The sequence below is a fragment of the Panthera uncia genome, chromosome F1 (assembly GCF_023721935.1).
Source record: "Panthera uncia isolate 11264 chromosome F1, Puncia_PCG_1.0, whole genome shotgun sequence".
NCBI classification, from domain to species: domain Eukaryota; kingdom Metazoa; phylum Chordata; class Mammalia; order Carnivora; family Felidae; genus Panthera; species Panthera uncia.
The window spans coordinates 66,706,065-66,723,271 of record NC_064813.1 but is presented as its reverse complement, the minus strand read 5'-3'; the positions used below and the strand labels follow the sequence as shown (position 1 = coordinate 66,723,271).

Sequence of the window (17,207 nt, the reverse complement as noted above, 5' to 3'; positions counted from 1 at the left end):
CCACCCCCCCACCAACAAAAACAGCTTTCTCCAGCCCTCATTACGCTTATTTAAATTTTTGTCAACTCCAGACGAGAAAAAGTCATTCTGCGTGTCGTTTCTATGTGTGGTTCTCTGGTTAGCAAGGCTGAAGGAGTGTGTTCTCACTGGCCTTTGTATCTCTTCTGCGGTGGTTGTCCGTTTTTACTTTTGGCATTGTTTTTTGCTTTCTGAGAGGAGTTTTTCTGATGGGGTTCTGAGACTGCTTTGTGTAACAGGGATGTTTACTTCTTGTCACATTTGCTGCAAATATTTTCCCTCGTGTAACATTTGCTTTTTTAAGTAGGCATGTATTTTTTGAAGGGTGGAAATCTAAAGTTGCGCACAGGCCGTGCACAGAGGCGACAGTCTCTCTCTCCATGTTCTCTTCCGAGGTTCCTTCCCATCTCAGGATTGATTAAATATTCACTTTGTTTTCTGGAGCTTACTCGTGGTTTCTTCTTTCACATCTGACTCTTTAATCCGCCTGGAATTTATGTTGATGGCTGGTGAGAGGCGGGCTCTAATTTGATTTTTCATCCAGGGATCTAATCTCCAATCTCCCCGTTAACATTCACTGAAGAACCTACTGCTTCCTATTTGGTTTTCTTTCTCTTATCGCTTCTCAGCCCTTGACTGAGATCAACTGTGGTTTTCTTCCTCATCTACTGGGTTCTTACATAGTAGGGATTATTTCAGGGCTTCCCCTTAGGGTTCACTGATCTATCACTATTGATCCTGCAGTAACACCACCGGGACTTAGTTTTATAATACATTTTAATATCTAGCAAAGTCCCTCTCAATGATCTTCTTTCAAAACAAGTTAAGCTATTATCGTTTATTTATTAAAACATCACAAAATCAGTACTTACTCCCCCTTAAAATTCCCAATTTTCTTTTATTTTTTATTTATTTATTTTTTAATTTTTTTTTTTAACGTTTATTTATTTTTGAGACAGAGAGAGACAGAGCATGAACAGGGGAGGGTCAGAGAGAGAGGGAGACACAGAATCTGAAACAGGCTCCAGGCTCTGAGCCATCAGCACAGAGCCCGACGCGGGGCTCGAACTCACGGACCGTGAGATCATGACCTGAGCCAAAGTCGGATGCTTAACCGACCGAGCCACCCAGGCGCCCCCCTAATTTTCTTTTAATAAAACCCTTTTTAAAAATGTTTTTAAAGTTCATATGTTTATTCTGAGAGAGGGAGAGGGAGAATCCCAAGCAGGCTCCACGACATCAGCACAGAGCCCGATGCAGGCCTTAAAGTCACAAATCGTGAGATCGTGACCTGAGCCGAAACCAAGAGTCGGACGCCCGACCAACTGAGCTGTCCAGGTGCCCCTTAATAAAAAACTTTAGGGATGTTTTCCCTCCACATACAACTTTGGTCACACCATGACATTTTTGTCAATGTACCATGGGTGCTTAAAAAGAAGATGTATTATTTGTTTACAGGCTACAAAGTTCAATATTTATCAGTTATTAAAGCAGTCAGTGACTCAGGTCTCAATCTCCTTATTTATTTTTGCATGGAAGTTCACAGTGTATGCTACTTTTATCCATATTAAATGGTCCTTCTAGACCATTTAATGCTTTTTTGCTTTGAATTCTAGTTGGTTTAAAATGAGGATTTCTCTTCAATTGCCCTTTGGTTTGTACTTACCTAATAAATCTCGGGTATTCATTTGTTTTTCCAGGTCTTTCTGCTTTAGGAACCTCTTCTGTAAACAGCATGAAATCAAATTTTGCTTTTAAATCCCATCTAGGAGACACTGCTTTCGAACAGCGGAGGGAAACTCAATTATGTTGACTGTTCTAAACTGTGAGGTTTTTTTTTTTTTTTCTCACCTGGCTTCACGCTTTCTGTGGTTTTAAATTCTTCCTACTTCTTTTGTCCTTCTGCTCCTGACGCTGTTTGTGTCTCGTGCAGGGGTGTGGAGGGGGCACGTTCTCAAAGAGGGGAGAGGTGGGGCTCTGGGGCGGGGTTTGCGGATCTCAGGTCGGCCACTCCCCAGCCCTGGGGCCGACACGACACGTTGTTTGGACCGCCCTGTGCCTCAGTTTTCTCACATGGACGGTAGAGATGAGTGGCAGCAGCCCCCACACCCCACGGAGCTGTGGTTAAGTGACATAACGCGTGGCTGGTGCCACTGCTGTCCTCGTTGTCACACTTCCAAACTCCACCTGTGGTTACCTTTAGGTCTAAAAATTATTTAAACTATATCTCTCTAATTATCAAAATTGAGTGATACGGCTTTAAAATTCTTTTCTACCTGAGAGGACGAAGGTAGTCCGCTCTGACTCATCCTTCTTTGTCTTCTCTCCACTTTCTAATCTGAGGGTTTGCAGCCTCTACCTATTACGCTTTTTTTTCTCCTCGTCTTCCCAGAGTCTGCTGTTTGCCTGACATTGGGGTTGGGTTTTGCAGCCACGGTGTTGCCCACCTCTCTTGCTCTCACATCACCCCATCAAGACCTTTACTGGGATTCATTCCCCGAAACTTCTGAGCCCACAGAACTCCAAGCAGGACTTCTGTTCCTGTGTCCTTGCGGGAATGACACTAATGTCTGAAATGTAGGGCTCCAGAGGAGAAGCGTGCTCTGTGCAGCCCATGTGTCCTGGGATGGCTGAACCTTCAAGTTCAGGCAGTTTTCCAGAAGGAGTTTATTTGCAAACGTGTAGGTATGCCTTCATTTCCCTGTTCTTCTATGTGTCCATCTGTCTCATCTTTTTCAAAAAATTTTAATATTTTTTTGGGAAAGAGAGAGAGAGTGAGAGAGCAGGGGCAGGGAGCAAGGGAGAGACAGAATCCCAAGCAGCCTCCACACTCAGCACAGAGTCCGACACGAGGCTCAAACTCCCCAACCGTGAGATCATGACCTGAGCCAAAACCGAGAGTCGGACGCTGAACTGACTGGACCACCAGGTGCCCCCGATCTGCCTGGTCCTCTCCCCCACCCCACCCCTCAGGCCGCCAGTTCTGGAAAAGTTTTCTTGGTGTACATCTTTGATGATGCTTTTTTCTCCAAATTATGCTGGTTCTTGGGTTTGGCCTTGATTCTAGAACCTCCAATTCTGACCCACGATTCACCATCTCTCATCTCTTTGTTCTGTTCTACATTCTGGAAGAACTTTTAAGTTTGTCTTCCACATCCCACATCTTTTAAAAACTCAGTGCCTCCAATGTGAATTTTCTTTTTGCTCAGACAATTTTAGTTTTCTGTAACTCTGTGCCTATGTGAACCAAATACGGTTTCCTTTCATATCTGCTCCCTCTTCTCTGGCACAGAAATCACAGCCTCTTGCACCATTAGAGAAGCCCCAGAACCTTCTAATGTTGCTCTCTCCTCTCCGTGTCTCTCATAACAACGTTCTTCTGCACCTGCAGGATTATTTCCCCGTTCTTAATGCAGCAGGTTTGTTTCCAGGGCCTCGGGGAGGATCCCCCCCACATGCTCTGCCGTGAACTTGCCTCAGTTTTGGGGTGACTGTCCGGACCCGGCACCTGCCTGCCTTGGGCTCTTCTCTGCCCCCAGGGACACTGGCCTCTCCCTCCTCCAGCTGGAGGGCAGGCTTCTTCCAAAGTGGCAGGTGCTCTCCTGTCCTCACTGACTAGCCCTCTGACCCTCCAACCAGTGGTTTGCAAGGTTTCGAAGTCGTGGACTCCCGTTGGTACAAAGATTCTGGGCGCGAACCCCTCTACTGTGTGTGTATTTATCGTACGTTGTGCACAAGAGTTACCATCCACTCTCATGGTGAGTACTTAAAGGCTGAAGTTTTGTAGTAAAAATGACTGGACAGAAGTCTTTCCCATCGTCCCCGTGGGTCTCAGTGTGCATCCCACGCTGGCGGCCGCACCGCAAACCCCTGGGGGCCCATCAGAACCCACAGCCCCTTCTCAGCTCTGCCCACAAGGGCTCGGCCTGGGGCTGTGTCAGCCCCACCCAGGGGGCCCCCTAGACCGCGTCCCCACTCCTTTCTCAGCCTTGAAGCCCCCTGCCCGTAGTGGCAGGGGTCTGTGGGAGGGAGAGGCCAAGGAGGGGGCTGTCCTCGCTTCTTGGCTTCTGGCTGGTGCAGACCAGACCCAGGGATCAGACCAGACCTGAGACCCAGGCATGGGAAGGTTGGCTCTGTGTGAACGAGAGAAAGAACGGGCCACTGGTGGTTTCCGTCCGGTTCCAGGGGCAGGGCCTCCAGAATCCCATTTCTCGCTGAAGCACAAATGTGTGGAAAGAGATGAACGTTCACACCGTCACCAGCAAAGCCCTGCCGACAGGCTGGCTGTGTGCAGAACTCAGAGCCAGGAGGGAAGGTCCACAGGGAATCCGTGCAAGAGGCTGGAGGTCGTTTGCCAAACTTTACAGATCCCGCCCACGTCATCCTCTGCTCGATCACAAGACTCTCTGCACTTCATCAATGTTGAAGGGTCCTTGTTGCCGTCCCCAGGACGCTGGGGACGCCCGTGGGAGGGGGGGGAGGGGGGGCAGGAAAGCCCACTTCCTGAGCCTGCGGCCCCTGAGGCCGGGCTCTCCCCCAGCCGGGCTGCTGGCGGCGACAGAGCTTAATGAGGAGGTTCCCATGACAGGCTCGGGGGAGGGCTGTGGGAGGCGGGCAGGCGGCCAGGAGAATCCCGGAGAACGCCCAGGCCACAGCTGTCAGGCCCGCAGCCGTGACGGAAGGCGGCTCCGGGTCCAAGGAAAACAAGCTGTTGTCACTGCCCTGCCGGCAGCCAGGGGCAGCCCGCCCTGGGCGAGGGCCACCTCCGTCTCCTTCCTCAGAAGGAGCAAATGTGCAAACCCGTCCTTGTCACATAAAAGCCAACCTGAGACACAAGAAACGTCTTTTGAAACGCGTCTTGCCGGAGAGGGGTCTCCATAGCAACCCAGGAGTGTGTGTCCACGACGAGCAGGGGTCCGGGCCGACAACAGCGCCGGGGTGCGGAGCCTGCCCTGGGCATCGGCACATGCGCGATTCTCTAGGACCGCCACGCTGCTCTGTGACCTCGGGCAAGCCGTGGGCCCCCTGCTGTCCGCGGGGACAGAGGCGTCCCCAGGTCAGCTGGGCCAGATGGAGGTCACCTGCCGGCGGCCCGATGCCACAGCCCCCAGGGCAGCCCAGCTTCGGGCCAGGCTCTGACTGACTGGCTCCTGCCCCTTATCTATGACCCGACACCGGGAAGGGCCATGGTCACTTAAGCTGGACCCTGAAAGAAACTGCTTGGTCACGGCAAGAGGAGTGTTTCCCCGAGTAGGAAAAAGTGCACTCGTTTGTACATGTTGTCACAGTCCCGAAGGCCGGACTCGGGCAGGCTTCCCGCAGGGCTCTCCCGGGGCTGCTCCGGGTATCGGCACCCAGGGTGCAGGGCGCAGGCCAACGGCGGCCGTGAGGTGCCAGGGGTCAAAGGGCGCCTCGGGCGACCCCTCGGGGAGCCCTGGAGCCCGGACGGCCCCGGGTAAAGGCGCTGGGCCTTTACAGGCCTATGCTGACAGGTCTCCGCTGGGGCTTTAACTTGGGCCAGGCAGCTCCCTTCAGCCAGGGCAGCTGTGGGGGAGGGGCAAGGCCTGACAACCCCCTGGGGGGAAGGACTGGGCGTGTGGGTGGCACCTCCACTCGGCCTGAATTTACCCAGAAGTCCCTCCTCACCCCCCTCCACCCCCACCCCGGCCAGGACCACGGTACAGGGGCAGGAGCGCAGACAGCAGAGGCCTGGGGTCTGAGCTCCAGCTGAATGGCCGTGACCCTCTGGGGTCGGGTCTCCTGGTCCCCGGGAGAGGCCAGGCCACAGGTTCCTTGCGAGGGCGAGAGTCGCCTGGGGTGGGAGACATACGTGGGCCGAGTTCACACTCCGGGCCCACACTTGCCAGCTCTCCCACACCTCCACCCCAGGCCGGCGCTTTCCCCCAGCTTCCTCAGCTCTAAAGTGGGGATGCTCAACAAGCCGAGACCACGGAGATGACACACAGAGAGCTGGCGGCAGAGCTCGGAGCCAGGAGCAGCTGCCAAGGCTGGGCTGTGCCTCAGGTGCCATCGAGAGGAAGCCGTCTGGGCAAAGGGCCTTTTCACAAGAGGAGGGGGCCCTTTAGGAGGACTTGGGACTTGCTCACTGTAACTCCGTGCCTTTGCTGGGACCTCAGCACGTCTGCGGGCACGAAGCCAGGGGAGCCCGGCCCGGGCTCAGAAGCCTCGGTGGGCCGTTCAACGCCAAATAAAAGGCAACAGAGTACTTTGCAAACTACGTGCTTATTTTTGAGTCAAAAATAGTCATGGACCCGTGGCAGGTTCAAGTTGCAATGAAACTCACTTGCAGACGTCTTGGTCCCGGTTCAGCCCATTTGCTCGTCTAAAAGCCACAGTGAGCACCACACGCACGCAGGGCTGATGCAAGGGTGTGGGAGGTTTCAGACACCTTAAAGGGCTTGGCGAACTCAATTACAGGTGTCGGAAGGCTCGGCTCCGATCAAGTAGGAAAGGAAACAGGGAAGCATGGGTCCACGTGTGGTAGGAGCTGCTTGCTTCTAATTATACGAAGAGGCCACGAAATTCCCAGGAGTTACCGAAAGATCCCCGTTACGATTGATTTCCACTCTCGCGGTGAGGCAGCGCATGGGCCCCACTCAGCACTGACGACAAGGCCTGGAAAGTAGGTGTTATGACCCCCGCTTGCAGGTGACAGACCTGAGGCCCAGAGAGGTACCCTGACCCGCACAATGTACAGCCAGGAGTACGATCAGGACTTTAGGGCTGGACCCAAGCCCTCCCCGCAGGACGCGCGTCCCCCCCCACCAGGCGAGCTTGTTAACATGCAAATCCTGTCTAGTGGCTCTGGGTGAGGCCTGAGCCCCCACGTCTAACAGGTTCCCGGTGACACGAGGCTGCCGGTCTGCGGACCGCTCGCCGCGTAGCGAGGCTCCCACAGTGCACAGTGAAAAGGGTTTCTGGGTGAATACCTTTGAGAAAGTCTGGACTCAACAAAATGAAACCAGTTTCCTTATGCCGGGACCTCCCAAAGCCTTGAAAGTGCCGGTGAGGCATCGTCAACATCCAAGAGGAAGAGACAATACGTAACTGCAAGGTGTTAGCCGCGAGGACGGGCGAGGAACGCACCGGATTCCACGCGGGTTTACAGGGGACACCGAGGACAATGCACGCGGCACCTAGCTTACCCGGCCTGTGGTCCGGCCCCGCCCGCTCCCCGCCCCCCACCACCCCGATCCCCCGGCCTCGCTGCCGCCCCAGCCGCCGCGGAGCGCACGCGTGTACCTTTCGCAGACACGCACGGTCCAGGCGGCGATGATCCACAGCGAGATGCTGAACACCAGCAGCACGGTGCCGGGGCAGATGGTCATGAGGGTCTTCATGACGAAGCGGGTGTTGAAGTTGATTTTGTTGAGCGCCCCGATGCTGCGGGACGAGGCGTCCGTGAACAGCTTGCTGTGCAGCAGCATGACGCGGGCAATCAGGTACAGGCGCAGGAACATGGGGATGGACAGGATGATGTCCACGTCGGCCTCCGCCCGCGACGGCGTGTAGGAGAAGGCCAGGCGCGCCGTCCAGAAGAACTTGTACTCGCCGGGGACGGGGTGGATGGCGCACACCAGCATCTCCAGGCTGATGCGCAGGACGCGCTCGCAGGTCATGGCTATCCGCCAGTCGTCCGCGCCATTGTCAATCACGAAGAGCTGGGGGGGGCAGAGAGAGCGTTAGAGGGGCCAGGGCTCGCCTGGGGCCTCCGGGGAAGGGCCGCGAAGGGGAAGAAGAGGCCCTCGTTTATATTCACAACAGGACGCTGGGCCCCCGCCAGGCCCTCGAGGGGACGCGGAGAGGGAAAGGTGTTTCCTACGCGAGCGAACTCCCAAGGCTGGTGTAGACGCCCGTCCCCGGCAGAGGAGGGATGCCAAGGGCAGCCAGCACCTTGTCCCCACGACGCAGCAGAGTGTTCGCGTGGGGGCCCTAGAGCCAAACTGGCTGGGTCCGGACCCTGAGCCCAACACTAACCAGCACTGGGATCCTGGGGACGTTAGTGAGCCTCACTGTGCCTCAGTTTCCTCATCCGGGGACCAGACAGCACCTGCTATGCAGCCACCACTGGGAGGCTGTGACGGATTAGCCTACGCGACAGGCTTGGCCCCGAGCCGGCACCCAGGAAGCGTTAGCGGTTAGGACTCCAGGCACCACAGACGGACGGGGTCCCGCCTTTCTGTAAAATGAGGGTTGGGCCCAGTGATGGCTGCGGACCTTGGGGCCCTCCCCCGGCTTGAAGCGGAGATTCCTGCTGCCGTGTGGCCGGGCCTGGCTGGCGCTGGGGTTCACATGTGGGGATGTCACATATGGGGATGGCCCTGGCCCCGTTCTCAAGGACCGTCCCGCCTGAGGATGCGAGGTTAAACAGAACAGCTCGGACGGAGCGCAGCCTCCGCAAGGGGCACCGGGAGAGGGCGCTGAGCCCAGCCGCCAGCCGGGACTCCCCTCCCGCCTCCCCCAGGGCAGCCGAGCAGGGGGCTCCCAGACGTAGGTTTCCACCGTCCCCAGACACAGAAAGGCCCTAGTGGCTGCTCCGTGGGTGCCCTCTGCTCCTAAGTGCCACCGACAGGCCACGCCATGGCCGTGTGACTGCTGGCCAGACTCTTCCCACACACAACGAAAACCATCCACCTGTGACAACCAGCGTCGGGTTACTATAGAAACTGGGGTTCACCGTGGGCAGGAGCTGAGGCAGTGAGTGGCAGACCTCCCTGACTCCCCGGTGGGGAGGGAGACGGGAAGGCTCTGCCCGGCTTGACAGGAAGGTGCCGGCCCCCCCACCGGGGGGTACCACGTGCCCCTCAAGGGCCTGCTGGTGTCAGTTTCCCGGGGGGGGGGGGGCAGTGGGGGTCGAGGCCAGTGAGCGGCACTGGAGTGTCTACACCCAGTTATTAGCTGTGTGACCTCAGGCAGGTCAGACCGCTTCTCTGAGCCTGTCTCCACGTCTGTCCCGGGACTGTTAGTGTTGACCCTGCCCGCCTCGGGGGGCCAGCGTCGGGATCCAGTAAGACGGATGATACGAGGAAGTGTGCATCAGCAACCTCTCCACATACGTGAGGCATCCAGGTGGCCGGCCCAGGGGTGGGGGGGGGGGGGGAGGGGCACTCACACACGGCGTGGGGGAGCGATGGACGGATGGACGGACGGCCATTCCCAGCTGCAGACTGAGAGCCTCTGCCAGATGGGGCTCCAGTGCAGGGACCCACAGGCTGCAGGGTGGCCAGTGTGTCCCAGGAGATCCCACTGCTGTCCCCCATGAGGACACCCTCACGCCCACTCCCATCTGACCCCTGGAGCCCCAGGACGGCCTCGCTGCTCCCAGACTTTGGAAGGACCCCACCCTGCCACGTTCTCCCTCAACTTCCTCCACGGCCCTTACAAACTGCAGATCTTGGGGCGCGTGGGGGGCTCAGTCAGTTAAGCATCTGACTCCTGATCTCGGCTGAGGTCATGATCTCACGGTCTGTGGGATCGAGCCCCACGTCGAACGCTGTGCTGACAGCATGGAGCCTGCTTGGGACCCTGCCCTTCCCCTGCTCGCGCGCGCTCTCTCTCAAAATAAATACATAAACTTAAATAAAATAACAAATTGCAGATCTCAGTATGTACCCGTCATGTTTCCTCGGTCCTTGTGGGTCTCTCCCCCTGGGACGCTAGAACTGCTCGGACAGTTTGCTAAGGACACCCCTGCCCGGGGCCATCCAGACCAAGCAGATCCGGAGCTCTGAGTGTGAGGCCCCGGCATTGGGTGTTTTCTTCGAGCTCCCCAGCCGACCGGAGTGTCACCGGGCCGGGGGTCTGGCGATCACAGCGGGAACTCCAGAGGGACAGGGGCTGTGTCCTCCGTGTTCCCTGTGACGCCTCTGTGCCCAGCCCAGCTCCTCACATAGACCAGGTGTTTGATGACTGCTTTCCGTGGGGGCCGGCGTGGCTGAGCTCTCCCCTCGGGCTGGGTCTCCTCCTCTGAGGACTGAGGGGCAGGTCAGATGGTCCCCCGTCTGGCTTGGCCCTCCCACCCCTCTCTCCTCCAGAGCCTGGGTAGACGGTCACTGGGGCGAAGGGTGTGCAGGGAGGGGACCGTGTCTCCAGCACCTGGGTGGGTGGTTACTGGGACGTCGGTGACTGAAGGGTGTGGGGGGGGGGGGGCAGACCATGTCGAATGGAAAAGCGCAATGTCTCTCGCTGACCACCCGGAGCGGAAGTCCCCACAAGAAACTCACTCCTAAGCCTGAGACCAATGAAATACCTAACGATTCATCCGACGCCGTGGGAAGGACACCCGCCGATGCCCAGGGGTGGTCCAATCTGGAACAAAGTGTCCCAGGTGAACTTCAAGCCCAGAAAGTTCTGGAGCCAATCTGGAACCAGGATCTCAAGCAGCATGGACCAGAGGGGTGAGGACCCTCCTCCCCTGAGCCCCAGCCACGCACCCTGGTTCCAGGGCAGCCTCTGTGCCCCGAGGATGCGGACGTGGGGGCCCTCGAGGTCTGCTCTGGGCAGCCATGGGGCAGAGGCCTCGGAGGCCCGTCCAGGCTGACCGTGAGCGCCCTCCCACGGTCGCCCCGAACACCGGCCACGTTGTCCCAGATGCTGAGAGCTCCTGTCCCCGAGGTAAGGGTGACCTGGGACCAGCGAGCAGCGCCCTGACTCGAGTCCGCTCCACACGTGACCCTCTGCCACCCGAGCAGCGGATCTAGAGCCCGGAGGACACGCAGCCGTTCCTGCCACCCAACACCTTCAGTACAACCCCGACAACACGGAGCAGTTAGTGAGAGCCGACCACAGACGTGCAGCGGGGCCCCTGAGCCGGTGACCGCGGCCGAGCGCGGGGCACTCGCGGAGCCTCCAGCGGGCCCGAACCATCTCCCGTGAAGCCCGTTTGCTAACGACACGTGGACGCTGTCCCGTAATGTTCTGGACGCCGTACGGCGAGTGACAGACAGAGCGGCCGCGTGGGGAGAGGCAGTTGCCAGTGCGTCGTCTGCTGACCCTCGTGGCCTCGTGGCTGAGCGCCACGGCCTCTGGCCACGCATCACGAGGGGGGCCGTCTCACACACTCCCAGCCCAAGAAACGACCCACACTCAAAATTCCCAGTATGATTTCTACCGAATGCACGGGACCTTCACGGCACGCTGAAGTCAGACCAGTGCGCACGTGACCTCGGGCACAGCAGGCACATGCTCAGAGAGCGACGGCAAACGCTTTCCCACACGGAGAAGGGGACGCCGGGCGGCGGTGCGGTTACGACCCGGCCGGTGGCAACCATTTCACAACGTAGATGTGAAACGTGTGTGATTTTATTTGTCAATCATTCCTCAACACAAAAGAGCCAGGCAGGCGAGGACACAGCGGGCACCTAAATATGGGTCTGACATTCGCCCAGGAACCGGCTTGTGACCTCAGACAGCCCCAGCACAGAGAGGCAGGATGGGGAGCCTCTGCGGAAGCTTCTGGAGCGAGGCGGGCCTGGCAGAGCCTGGAAGGCCTGTGTCAGGCAAACCCGGGATGGCCACATTCCTCCCGTCCCCCTCGTACCACCCCCCGCCCCCAGCCTGCATCCTCACACAGGGCTCTGCCTCTCCTCCCAGAGGGAGGTGGCTGTTCCCCAGCCCGGAGGGAATCCCAGCTGGGCCGCAGCCTTGCTGTGGCCTCGGGACATTAGACGCAGCAGCGGAGGGAGAAGGGGCGCAGCGGGGCACCGCCTGCAGGGAAGCCCGTCCAGACTGCTGAACCGTGCCTCACTCAGCCGGCTGGACGGAAGGGTCCCGCAACTCGCCCGCCCGCCCAACACTTGCCTCCTCCTGCCACGGCCCAGAAGGCACCGCCGCACCCCTCCCGCCCTGCATGCCGGCCTGGCCTGTCGAGCATCTGGGCGCCTCTCCGGGGAGGGGACCCTGACGAGGGCACTCCCGCTTCCCGCACCTCTACCCCATCCCGCGGACGCGGCAGGTCACGTATCCGACAGTAGCTCAGAACCTTCAGGAAGCTGCTGTGTACGTGGTGCAGGATCCCGCCTGCTAAGTGCTTCCCACGTGCGGGCCTGAGTCAAAGAACAAGGGCAAATCGGAACTTACCGGGTGTGCAGGGGAGAAAAAGTGCAGGCAGCTTGGGGACAGTGACTCTTGCCGGCGAAGCTGGGGGGTAAACCGATGAGCAGGCAACAAGCAAAGAGGTCAGTGTGAGCGTTCTTGCACTGAACGGCCAGTTAGACGTAGAAAACACCCAATCTATGTTGTTTATGGGGGCGCCTGGGGGGCTCAGTCGGTTAAGCATCTGACTTCGGGGTCAGGTCATGATCTCACAGTTCGTGAGTTCGAGCCCCTTGTCGAGCTCTGTGCTGACAGCCGGGAGCCTGGAGCCTGTTTTGGATTCTGTGTCTCCTGCTCTGCCCCTCCCCCGCGCTCGCTTGCTCTCTCTCTCTCAAAAAATAAACATTAAAAAAAATTTCTTTTCATAAAAAAAAGAAAACGCCCTATCTCCATTGTTTATGATTCTCCAGAAACACTCGCATTTTAGCTGTGGCTCTCGGTGCAGCACAGACAGCTGTGTCTGCGAAGCCGGCGGGATCCTCCCGGACGCAGCCCTGCCTCGGCGAGACCATCCCCACGCTTCCCTCTGAGAGCCGCTCCCAGAGTCGCCAGGCCGCTCACTGGCTCCGGCAGCCCGACTCTGCAGGGCCGTCCGGTCACCCCAGGACCCCAGTCCCTGCGGCGCCCGAACCCACAGGTGCTTCTGGCCGCAGGGCCCGGACGGGCGGTCTGGACAAGCGGCGGATCCCAGAGGCTCCGGAGTCTCCCCGACACAGCAGGACCCCGCCAGCCAGGCCCGGGAGCCCCTGCCCTTCCCTCCAAGGCACACAGGGGACCAGCCTGTTGTGTTTGGAGGTGATTCACCGGATTCACCAGCTCCCCCATTCTACTCGGAAAGGCCGAGGTCTTTCAGTTGCTTTATGTGAGCAACACCTTTCATCAAAATGCTCTCAGCTATTGGGGGAGATCCTGCTGAGACGTTTTCTTACTAACCTGGCAAACTTTGATTCTCGTGCAAGTATGAATTTTTTTTTATTTTTATTTATTTATTTTTTAATATTTTCATGTTTATGAGAGAGAGAGAGAGAGAGAGAGAGAGAGACAGCATGAGCGAGGGAGGGGCAGAGACGGGGGAGACACAGAAGCCGAAGCAGGCTCCAGGCTCCCAGCTGTCAGCACAGAGCCCGACGCGGGGCTCGAACTCACAGACCGCGAGATCGTGACCTGGGCTGAAGTCGGATGTTTAACTGACTGAGCCACCCAGGCGCCCCTGAATTTTTTTTAATTAAAGGAGAGAAAGCACAAAAGGCTTTTTGTGTTCTCTGCTGTTCTCTCTCTAGAAGAAAAACTCCATGGAGATTTTCACCATTTAAAAAAATATATGCAGAACAAAAGCAAAAGAAAGAAACTAAAAATTTTTTTTAAATCTAGTAATAATAATATATTATGTAAAAAAATATATGTATATATATATTTTTTTAATCCTAGAGCATATATTATGCACATATACCAGGACTATGGGGGTTTCCATGGAAACAACATCACAAGTCCTGTAATACCTAATTAGGTTTCCCCAAGGACAAGAACTGATTGCCAGGGGTGAAATGCATGTCCGGGTTTGCAGGGATGGTTAACATAAACCTCCCTTCAGTAAACGTGCCGCGGACCTGCCGAAGAAAGGGACGAGGGGAGCGAAGGCATATCAAATGTACCTCTGAGAGAGGCCAGCTCGTTCGGGGACGGCCCGAAAGGTCTGCCCCCACTGCCACCAAGACTCAGTGGCCGGGGGACGCCCTAGGCGGCTCTGCGTCGAAGAAGGAATCCTCCCCATCTCACACCGTCGTGACCGACTGAGTCAAGGGATGCCGGGCCACGTGTGAAGTCCCACGGTGGCTCTCCAGCCCTGCCGGGCCAGCGTCGCCCCTGGTGCCGCTCCATGGGGCAGAGTCTACCCCCGGTCTCCTGCCAGGTGCATGAGAGCCCACGGGGACTCCTGAGCCTGAAGTTTGCTTGGGACGGTCCGAGACCGGTGGTGACCAGGAATCCTTCCTGTCCCCAGTTCTCAGAGAATGAAAGCCAGTCCCAGCATTTGAGGGCACAAGTAATCTTCACTCACACAACGAGAACGTCTTCACCCCCGACACGATACCACTGGGGATGAGCATTTAGTCACTGACTATCCATGCACGTCCTCTTCCCTCTCTGGTCCTCGGATCCCTCCTCTGTGACACGGACGGGTGGGTCCATTTGTGATTTTCCATTTTCTCCCAGACATGGAATCGTTTCTTCCAATGAGATTTTTCATATAAGTCCAATGTGGGGAAGAGATCAACTCAGAGCTGTTTAGGGTAGCGGTAGGGGAGGGGGTTGAGGCATCCACGAGAGTCCTCCGGCTGGGGCATCGGGGAGGGCGGCGAGGGGCGTTCGAGGGGCTCAGGGCCGGGGCTGGTGCCTGTGCCGAGGCCACCCCGGGCCCGAAAGCTAGGGGTCTGTCCACAGTCCTGTCTGGGGCATGTATCTACGGCAGCAGCGGCTGTGTTTTCTGGATTGTCCCCAGGTTAGGCCAACAGGACCCTGCCACTCCATTGTCTCAGCTGGTCTGTCCTACCTCTGCCCACCTTCTATGGCAGCCCCAGGCCTCCAGACTTGCTCTGAAGGGGTTTCTGCAGGCAACAGCCGTGAGAAGGGGTCCAGGGGCCAATGTTTGGGAAGGTCTCCTGGAGATTCACTGTGCTTATTTGCATACGAAAGTTTCTGAGACTCTAAAGAAACCTGCTCAGCTTTGAGCGGTGGTTTCCCACCTATGTGACCATGACTCTGGTTTGGGGGGAGTGGTGCTCAAGATGGACTTGGAAAGGCGGGGTGCAGGTGCTGAGGGGCGCCCCCAGACACCCACACTCGCGTGGCCCGGGACAGCGCGGCCGCGAGCTCGCCGGGGCCTCCGTCCGCCCTCCCGTCAGCCAGGCACGTCCACAGGCTCTGAGGAATTCTACTCAAAGCGGCACCGGGTGCTCACTCAGCGGCAGGCACCGCTCTGGCCGCTCCACGGACACCAGCTTCTCCAACCCCCGGGACAACCGCGTGGGACGGGCCCCATTATTATCGAATTAAAGATGAGGAAACTGAGGCCTGAGTTAGCGACACGCCCAAGGTCACACAGCCGGAAAGTGGTGGGGCTTCTAAGCCGTCTGGCTCCAGGGTCCAGGTGGATTAGCTTTCCACCTGCTGCCGTAACAAATTAGCACAAAGTTCATGACTTAAAACATGTTCTGCTCTTCTGGTTCTGGAGGCCGGAAGCCTGAAATCGGCCTCGCTGGACGGAAGCCACGGCCGTGGGCAGGGCTGGCTTCTGCTGGGCTCCGCACCCCCAGGGGATGTCCCCCACCCCTCGCTTCCTCTCCCGTCACTGGTTCTCCTCCTTTTATGAGGACACGTATGATTACGTTCAGGGTCCTCCCGGGAAAATGCGGCATTTATCTCCCTGCCTCGAGATCCCGAGTTTGGCCCCATCTGCAAAGTCCTTCTGCCACACGAGGTGATATTCGCCGACCCCGGGGACCAGGCCCCCGATCCTCTGGGGGGCCGTATTCAGCCTGTCACACCATGCTTTCAGCCACTGTGCTACACCAGCCTAATTTCCTAAACAATTCTGGAAGGATGTTGCCGTTAACCCTATTCTAGAGATCAGAAGGCCAGGTCTCTGAGAAGTCAGTGAGCCGGCAGGGGTCACCCAGACGGCAAAGGTCGCAGCCACAACACAAGCGGGGCCTGCGTCTGCCGCTGGGGGGCTCGGGGCGCACAGGCCCCTGGGGGCTCCGAGCAGGTGCTGTTTTTGTTGCCCCCGGAAACCTGACGAGGGCTCTCGATCCGCCGAACCCACGAAATGCGCGGACACTCCACCGTTTGCGGATCCTCTCCGGGGTTCGCGGGCACCGGGTCGAGAAACGTCGCTCTCGAAAGCAAGATCTCGGAGAGGTATTTGCGCCCCATGTTCACTGTAGTTTACTCCCAGCGGCCAAAGATGGAAGGGGTGGCCCCAGGGCCTGTGTCAGCGGACAAGCGGACGAGGAAAACGGGCTGCGTACAGAAGATCACTCAGCTGTATGAGGAAGGCGCCGACTCTGACCCGTGCCACAGCACGCGTGGGCCCGAGGACACTGTGCTAAGCCAGACACGCCTGCCACAGAAAGATAAACCCCACCGTGCCACTTACGTGAGGCCCGTAGAGTCGTGCAACTCGTAGAGACGGAAAGTAGGTGGCGGTCCCAGGGGTGGGAGGAGGGGGACGGAGTTTCAGTTTTGCAGGAAGAAGGTTCTGGAGACGGACGGCGGTGCCGGTTGTACAACACATGAAAACGTACCTAACAGCCCTGAAATGTGCACTTAGGACGGGAAATTCTGTGTTGCGTGTTTACCACAGTGTTTTAAAAAGGAACGCTTGCTTAATCCGAGCGTCCACGCGGGGAGCGGTCACGTCTGTCCCTCCTGTGGCTGGTGGGAGGAGGGGGCTCCACGGCCCTGCGCCTGTCGCTGCTGACCGCTGGCCCCTCTAGAAGCCCCACAGCCTGAAGATCGAACAGCCAGCCCAAGTGTAGTCAGAAACAAGCACGGTGAAAGCACCGAGGACAGGCAGGAGGAGGCGGCAGGACGAGAGTCCAGCTGCTCACGTGGCAGAGAATGGTTCACAGGAACCTCTGAAGGGAGCGCGGGCGCCCATGCGCATTTTGCCAAGAACCTGAAGGCCCTCTGACTTGGTAGCGACCACGCCACGCACGGCCCTCCCGCGGCCATGCACACGGCTCTGGGCAGTGCTGTCCCCGCCGCCAAGTGAGTGGGGTTATGAGATACCTGAGGATTTTTTTAAACTTCTCTGCTGTTTGCAGGAATCCAGAAGGAAGAGCCAGACCCGCTCCAAGACTCACGTCCCCTCGGGCACCGGGCCAGCCTCTCGGATAGCAACCCACCTGCCAGCCTGTCTAAGAACATCCTGTCCGGGGAAGCATCCTTCCACGGGGCCAGGGGGCAGCATGGGAAACAGCGTGATGCAAGAAAATCCGTGCCAGCGCGGCAGGTGGAGGGGAACGACCAGCGGGGGGGGGGGGGGGGGGGGGGGGGGGGCGCCGGGGGGGGGGGGG

The 17,207-nt window shown here is 57.9% G+C and overlaps 1 protein-coding gene across 1 annotated transcript in view; it reads right to left on the bottom strand.

Annotated features, from left to right (window-relative positions):
- Positions 1–17,207, bottom strand: part of KCNN3 (potassium calcium-activated channel subfamily N member 3) — a 76,581-nt gene that overhangs the window by 38,655 nt on the left and 20,719 nt on the right. Inside the window, exon 2 of the mRNA XM_049634923.1 lies at positions 7,282–7,700. Within this exon, the coding sequence (XP_049490880.1) occupies positions 7,282–7,700 (419 nt within the window). The remainder of the gene's footprint in view (positions 1–7,281; positions 7,701–17,207) is intronic.